General features: G+C 41.1%; 1 protein-coding gene across 1 annotated transcript; it reads right to left on the minus strand.

The window, feature by feature from the left end:
• Positions 1-965: 965 nt before the first annotated feature.
• HSBP1 (heat shock factor binding protein 1) lies at positions 966-5,048 on the minus strand. The gene is made up of 4 exons (XM_062586557.1): positions 4,928-5,048; positions 4,253-4,319; positions 3,959-4,078; positions 966-2,407 (listed from the first exon to the last, which is right to left on the minus strand). The coding sequence occupies exons 1-3, from the start codon at positions 4,970-4,972 to the stop codon at positions 3,960-3,962; spliced, it is 231 nt and encodes a 76-aa protein (XP_062442541.1). The 5' UTR covers positions 4,973-5,048; the 3' UTR covers positions 966-2,407; position 3,959.
• Between the last annotated feature and the right edge of the window lie 2,946 nt (positions 5,049-7,994).

Genomic DNA, 7,994 nt, shown 5'->3' on the forward strand with positions numbered 1-7,994 from the left:
AAACATATACAACAGCTTTATCCATGTTCTAATATGAAAGAGTCCCTGTTCAGGAGCCTCAGTTTGGTTTTTTTGTTGTTGGTGGTGGGTATTTTTTTTTCCATTTTGTTGATGCAGAACAAAGCCTTGCAAAAGTGAGGAGGCCCAATGGAAAGAACAGAATTCTGTCAGGTAAGACATGAACCAGCATATTCAGAAAGACAAAGGATGCTATTATTTTCTAAAATGTTATGAAAGCCACAAAAAGTAATACTTCAGTACAGCATTTTTCTGCTTTACTTTATGTATAAAACTAACTGCATGTTAGCAAATTATGACCAAAAGTGATTCTACCTTGTTCAGTTGTGCTGTTCTATATAGAAGTTCTACCATAGGTTCTAAGAACAAAACATATTTCTCAAAAATATGCATCATTTTAAGAGCTACAACTAATACTTTTCTCTCTGAAAGGTATATTTTGAATTAAATTATTACTTCTCAAAATCAGTCAATGTTAAATCTATGAGAAAAAGCTATCCCTACTGAAACATGCTTAGAATCTTTCCAGTGACTCAAAGAATTTGCCTGTCCTCAAAGCTGAAATAATTTTCAATAATTATTGTGACAGAACAAACATTAAGAAAGCAGGCTTACTATTGCTGTATTTAGCAAAGTACTAGAGAATTCAAGAATGAGTAGAAGGCAACCAGTCTTACAAACCTACCACCTAGGAACTAAATGACCCTCCATTTCAATATACTTTGCTATGGATTTGCTCTGTTCTGTAATTATTTGGTAAAACTCAGATTTGACAGGGCATGAATTGTGCTTACCCTTTTATTATACAGAATGTACCCATATTCTAGATTATATTCTACCAGTAGAGGCTATGCTAAAGCCTTTCCATAACTTGTAACTAAACTACAGTTCTCACGTATAGTGACATATATATGCTAGATGTTGCTTTAATACATATGACCTGACTGTTTATGTCACCACATAAGAGTTTATTAGATTTTTTTAATGACATTACAAGGAGCCTAAGGCTGATATTACAAGGTATATTGATACGTTTCCTGTGTTCACAGCATTGCCCTATTATTATGAGCTTTTATTACAATTTCCCCTCAGCTTTGAAAAATGACCTGTCTATAGCCTTTGTAATATAGCAGTGCTAACGCAGTGGCATTCAAATAGTAGTCTTAAATGTGGTCTATGCATAACTGCTAGCTGCCACTACTGCTTTCTTAAATTTACATTTCGGACTGGAACAGCACTGCAGTGATTGTCAGCATTATTCAGACACAGGTCATTTTTCTTCACAACAGTGACATAGTAAAGACTCTTCTAAAAACACTTTCATTTCCAAAATACTCTAATGCAATCCTTTAAACTACAGGCCTATACGTATGGGTGCAATTATAAAAGCAAACATCATTCTAAACTGAGTTCCAGCTAGGTGTTAGTCACAGACTAGCAAAGTTTTACAGTTCTCCGAAATGGATTCTCTCCATTTTTGTTACTCAAAACCTCACTGCTTAGGTAGCAAACTTTGTTTTGTACAAACAGCTGATGATTTATCCTGAAAGACCAGGTGCAGACACTTCCTCAATCCCATCCCTGTTCGATCAAGTATCACTATTTTAATAGCAATTACTGTTCAAAAGCAATGCTGCTAAAAGCAACTAAATTTTAAGTTTTACAGTATTAAAAAAAATTAAGTCCCATAATGAGATTTGTCATAGTAGTTCCTTGTTCTAAATATAATAGATTTAAATGGCAGTGTTTGCTCAACTGTGTATACATGTCTAATGTTAAATCAGTATTTCTGTTCTGTTGTAACAACACACAGGCAGGGTAATACCAGGAATATGAGATATGATTTTGATGTTCAGCACCTTACTTTTCCAAAATCATTTTATTACAGTTACTAGAAAAAAATCATATAATCCTGTACTAGTCCAGTGACTGATGCTTAAAGCTGAGAGAAATCCTAAGTTTCAGTCTTGTGCTTCACTCCACAAAGTTACATAGGACAAGTTAAGATTTCCGTTTGATGGAAGTCACTAGGTTTTTAGCTATCAAAAATGAAACTTCTAGAAAAAGTATAAGAAACAGAGGAAAAAGTGACTTCACAAAAAATTCACTCAGTAGTTCAGATCCATAAGATCTGTGTTTTAATAACACGACTAACTGATCCTCATAACAAGAATTCAAAAAGTGAAATTACAGTACATGAATCAAAATATAAACTAACCTATCCCTAGATATACATCAGGAATGCAAGCTCTATTACAATATAAAAATGCTTTACACACCGTAGTTGCAAAAAGCTGTTCTGTAATTCCAACGGCTTGGTTTTTTCCATTAAAAAAAAAAAAAAAAAAAAAAAAGAGTGTTGCAGCATTCTTCTTAAGTTATTGGCAACCTGTTGGGGGAAGATAGAAAAAATTACTGAGAAGAATTAGAGAAGCATATTCATAAGAAATAGTGTTGTTAGTGAATTATCAATAAAATCAGGCATCAGCAAAATTTCCACACTCCTGGGGAGCAGGGGAAGATAAATCAAAGTATAAAAAAATGTTATTTGTGGGGTTCAGGCTAAGAGAATAAAATTAGCTTCTGGGGGCAATCAAGCCCATAATAACCTGTATTTTTATCAGAGTACACAAAGATAGGTACTTTGATAAGGCAAGATATATACCTGCCACAAACACACATACCAGTTACACAGATTGCATAGTATCCTAGAACCAACCTCAGAATTTCAAGCATAAGACAGGTTATTGAGAAATGTCTTATTAGCCACCTTAAAAAAAAATATGTTAAGATAACATTATACATCTTGATTTAACAGCTACTTTCCATGGATTACAAAAATCAAGTTTTGTTTATACTGAAGTGAAATACCACTGCTCATGCCCTCCGGCACACCTTGTTTATGCTCTGATAGCTTTGGCAGTCTTGCATTGTCACCACCCTCTGAAATTCCTTTAGCAAGTCTTGTAACTGTTATGTGTAAATTACTTGATAACGTAAATTTATTTACATGTTGCTGTACTGGACTTTTACCAGCTGCTTTCCAAATAGATGAAACACCTTCTCTGATGTTTTTGCATAACAATATAGGCCATGTTATCAATCAAAAAATTGCTTAGTAAGAACAAACATCAGATTCACCTTCCTATATAAAATTTCTTTTTCCAGGGAAAGCTCCCTTTGAATATACCTTGCCTGACATTTGAGTGTTCGTTACATTCACTGCTGGAGTCAGCAGCTGCTGCTTTGCAGTGGTACAAGTGAGTCATGTACAGCCAGCAAGTTCCTAACTTATGCAAGAGAAGTTTAGAGGGGATTGAGAGTAACCCATTCATCAGCCCCTGTGCCCAACAACAGGCTCCAGAGGCCTTAGGAGCTTAGTGGGAGCTGAAGTCTACAATATACAGGTGAAGATGAAAAAGTAGCACCAAGCTAATAGTAACTTTTTAGCTACAGAAATCAGAGCGAAGGGCAGGAATGTGCATCAGATTATAGTCCTTTTCAGAAGACTCAAATGAGGGGAGAGAGGGGAAAAGATCAGCCCACTTTGTTATTGATGTTCTAAGTTCTTTACTTCTCTTCCTTTTCCTGTGCTGCATAATAGTCATTATTTCCAGATTATCCGTTACTACAGATATTACCAGAACAAGTGAGTAACAGAGGATGAATACAGCTACTATACTTCCTCATTAACTAACTAGAAATGGAGGAAATACAACTTTCATCCATTACTGGTAAAGAAAACATCATTGGTGAAGTAGAAGTTTTTTGAGGAGAGCAGATCAATGTCCTGCTTTTTTTTGTATTCTAAAGTACAGAGCTACTCTGCATGAATTTCAGACTGCCTCACAAATCAAAGCAGAAAATACTGTCTGCTTGAAAGTCAGTAATTTCAACTGAGAAGAGGATTTGTTTCAGGGCTAGCAAACAATTGTCTCACTTTAACTCTTGTTAGTAGCAGGGGTCTTGTTCTCGCCTTCTAATTCTTCCACTCCTGCTTGTGTCATGAGGTCTGCTATGTTTTTCTCCAGGTCATCTATGCGACAGCTCATGTCATCAAGTTAACCAGAGTTAAGGAATATGATTACAAACTAATTTTTTTATTGTTATTATAGCTTTGCTCATACTCTTATGATCACTTTCAATTTGTCTTACAAGTCCTACTGCTGATATACATCAAAAATGCTTGTACATCCACAGTGTATAGTAGCTATCTGACTTTAAAAAAGGATATTTCTTCCAATGATTTGGTCAGACATGGTTTGAAATTTGTCCTGCATTTGCTGAAGCAATGTCTGCACCTGAGAGAAAGGAAAAAAAAAAAAAAAACTGTTTTGCTTGAACTGAAGGAGTTTATTACGGTTTTTACTCTCATTTTACTAGAATATGTAATAAAGTAAACACAACATTTTGTTTCATGGTTGAGCTCAACAGTAAAAAACTCTGCAGTGTATTTCTCAAGTTAACTATCATATTATACACAAGAGAACTGAGGTTCACAGTAAGCAGTTTTAAGTTCTAGAAAACGCCTGTGCGCCGCAGCCAGAGCTAGACCCACAGCAGTCGCTCCCAGCGCGCTTCGCTGACCATGTGGCGACGCTCCCTTCTGTACCAAAAGAACAGCCTGAAGGAAGAACAAGCCCTTTCCCTCCGCACTCCCAAGCGCCCCTCCCCACACAGCTAACGCCTCCTCGCAGCCTCTCCGCATCCCCAGCGAGCCAGGCGGCCGCTACGAGCAGCACCATTCAGGCCAGCGGGCGGCTCCGGAGCGGCGGCGCCGCAGCGGCTCGGGCCACAACACCCCGCGGCCGAGGCGCCACGAAGGAGGCCGCGGGCGCCGGGCCGGGCCGAGGCGAGGCCGAGGCGAGGCCGCGGCGCAGCCCTCCGCAGCCCTCCGCGGCGGCCTCACCACGGCGGTGAGGTCCTGCACCGTCTTGGGGTCGGTCTCGGCCATGGTCTCCGCGGCGGCGGCGGCGGCTCCGGCTCGCTGCACCCAGCTCCCGTCTCCAGGGCAGCGCCGCTTCCGGCACGAGCTCTCGCGAGAAGAGCCGCCCCGCGGCATTCTGGGAAGCGAGGTGCAGGCCGCCCGGAAGTGACGCGCTGCGCAGGTGCCGCGCCCGAGAGCGGCCCGGGGCGTGAGGCGTGAGGCGTGAGGCGGGTGTTGCCGGCAGGGCTCGGCTGGAAAGTGATTCCGTGATGGCCCCGGGTTTCCCTTATGCCTCAGTGAAAGCTGCCCTCATCTGAGATTTAACAACTTGGCCAAAATGCTCTTAAAAATGGCTTTACGAGTTCGCAGAGGTTATGTTTTCCTGCCCTCGCGACTGGGGCTGCCGGAGGAGGCCTTTGCCCTCTCTTCTCCGGAGATGTTCAGGGCCCGCCTGGACGCAGCCGTGCCCAACGTGCTCTAGTGACCCTGCTGAGCAGGGGGGTTGGACTAGATGATCTCCAGAGGTCCCTGCTGACCTTGCTGGTTCTGTGATTCTCCAATTATCGTTTAATTCAAGAGGGAAGCGTAAAGCAGTGGTTAAGCCCCGTTAGCGAGCATTTACAGGAAATCTGCGCTCACTGGAGAAACGGTGGCGTTCTGGATTAGCCGTGAAAGCCAGAAATGTTACATAAGTGTGTTGATGATGAAAATAAATACATTATTGTGACATGCTGTTTCCATGATAGCAAGCAGAAACAACAAAGTTGTGTGCATTAGCCTAAATTCCTGTCTACCCCAGATTAATGGCATAGTCCATCAAACACCACAGAGCTTCACAGAGGGGAGGTTTATAGGCTTTTTCAACAAAAAGCCTATAAAAGCTGCCCATTTGCAGCTTTCTTTAGTGAACTGAGTTGATAATTATATTGCTCTTACTCTGCACTCAGATAAGATTTAAGCCGAAGTTAACAAAAGCATTGAATATGAATTTGTGGATGAAGAACGGTCCCGTTGACAGCAGACGGATCTCAGATGGCTCATTTCTGCTGAAAGCCGATGTGCTGATGCACTCTGCCTTATCCTGTAACAAGCAGCGAATGTGGGTTGCTGGGTATTTATGTTATTAATGTGCCTTTTGGAACTCTGCAGTAGTAATACAAGAACAATTTAGTGCCAGTTTGGGGAAATTTTGCTATCTGTTGTAAAGTAAACATAGCTTCCAGTGTTGAGAAATGCTGCCTTTTGGAATGCTGTCATAGTAATACAAGAACTATTTAGTGCCACTTTGGGGAAATTCTTTTGTCCGTTGAAAAGTAAATACAGCCTTTAGTTTTGAGAAAAGCTAAGAAATGAACTCCCATTTATTTGTTTAACATGCTTACAAATGGTGGCTGGCTTTTTACTGTTACTTGAAGCACGTAAACTATCGCTTCAAAAAGATCCTTATATCTGGTCTCGAAGGGCACATCCAAGTGCAGGTTTCTCAACTCACCTGAATGCTGACATGTGTCATGGGGCAGAGGGCGGTGCCTCAGGAGTCGGACTGTGGCTGTGCCCTGGCTGCTTCACACCCCAAAGGATGTGGCATAGCAGGCCTGGGGACCATGTTTTCCCCTGTGTCTTTGAACGTAGGACTGTACAGGGAGAGACATGTTGGTCACTGCAGTGGTCCCTCTCACGTGTGCCCGACGTGCTGCTCAGGGTGGCCGAGAAGCTGTGGCAGCAGGGAGAGGTGCACGCAGGGCAGGAGAGGTCTGACTTGTACTCTTGTGCCTTCTTGCTCTGAGCTGAGGGTAATTTTGTTCTAGTGCATGTCCTCCTGGTAAAGCTAAATTGCTGTATGTGGTTGTCTTCTCAGTATTTGCAGTCTAGGAAAAGAGGGTAGCTCTCTGAAAATGGGTTGACACTTCAAGCTGTTGGGCAGACCATTTCTGTCTCTTCTAGTCTCTAGACTGGTGTCTCAAAGCTGTGAGCTAGATGCCTGCCGGGAGAATTCATATGGTCTAAGGTCCACTACCTGCCTGCAGCACTCTCAGGATTTTTGGCAGGAGGCAATGCGTATGCGTTTATCACTTTTTCCATTGTGTAACAGGAGAAAATATGGACTGCCTCATTCTCCAGCCTTTTCTTCTTCTGCTTTTTTTTTTTTTTCCTAGATGATATTCTCACAACTTCACACAGAGAATTCAGCCTTATTTTTCTGGCTTCAGACTTTGTAAATATGACCATGCTGCTAGCAAGCCTGGCAAGGTTAGGTGTTAGGTTCAGCTCCTGCCTCTTCTAACTCAAGCATTGCTACACCATATTCCATTTTAGGATATAGACAAGCGCTAGATGTGTTAACATGCCTGTCCACAAAACTGGTATAACAGTCTTTCTTACTATGCAGCGAGTCAGATCAAACTACGTAATGGGTCCTCAGGCCATTAAGATTTGTAAGAAATGTCAAGTGGCTGCATAGTCCTAACTTTAAGATTTTTTCTTTAATGGCAGGAGAAAATATTTTAATTATTTGTTTGCTTCCTAGCTTGGCATAGTTAAACAATGACTAACTTAAAATTTGGCAAGGGGAGAGGGGGGAGTTGTCTCCTTTTCTTTTTAAGGCTGGGCTGAGAGAAAATGCTGTGCCAGGAGGAGTGGTAGGATTAATGATCCTTCACAGTAATGTTCAGAGATTACTGAAATGAATGGAGCTGTAGAAGGCTGAATCCTCTTGCTAGCTTTTTAATGACAAAGTCTTAATTTAAAGTGTACAAAGAAGGAGGACCTTTCAAATTTACAAAGAGGTTGATATGTTCCTTAAAATCAAGGGAAATTACAAAGATTGATTTAAAAACAGTTAATGAGCTCATTTAAAACACAGGGACATGTAATTCCAATGCAGAACGATTGGACCTCACATAGCAGTAAGTCATGATCAGGCTTTGCACAAAAGCAGGCACATTTTTAGTTTTCCAAAGAAATGAAAATGAACTTTCCCTATGTGGAAACCTAATAGGAATTTCTCTTACTGGCGTCTTTAGATCTGATTTAACAGCATTCTTTTGTG

The sequence above is a fragment of the Rhea pennata genome, chromosome 13, assembly GCF_028389875.1.
Source record: "Rhea pennata isolate bPtePen1 chromosome 13, bPtePen1.pri, whole genome shotgun sequence".
NCBI lineage: Eukaryota > Metazoa > Chordata > Aves > Rheiformes > Rheidae > Rhea > Rhea pennata.

Excerpts from the sequence above, each read along its gene's own strand:
- HSBP1 (XM_062586557.1), bottom strand. The coding sequence starts at position 4,972 with ATGGCCGAGACCGACCCCAAGACGGTGCAGGACCTCACCGCCGTG. Across the intron at positions 4,320-4,927 it reads TGCAGGACCTCACCGCCGTG|GTGCAGACATTGCTTCAGCA; the intron begins GTGAGGCCGCCG and ends CCTTTCTCTCAG. Across the intron at positions 4,079-4,252 it reads TGACCAAATCATTGGAAGAA|TTGATGACATGAGCTGTCGC; the intron begins ATATCCTTTTTT and ends ACTCTGGTTAAC.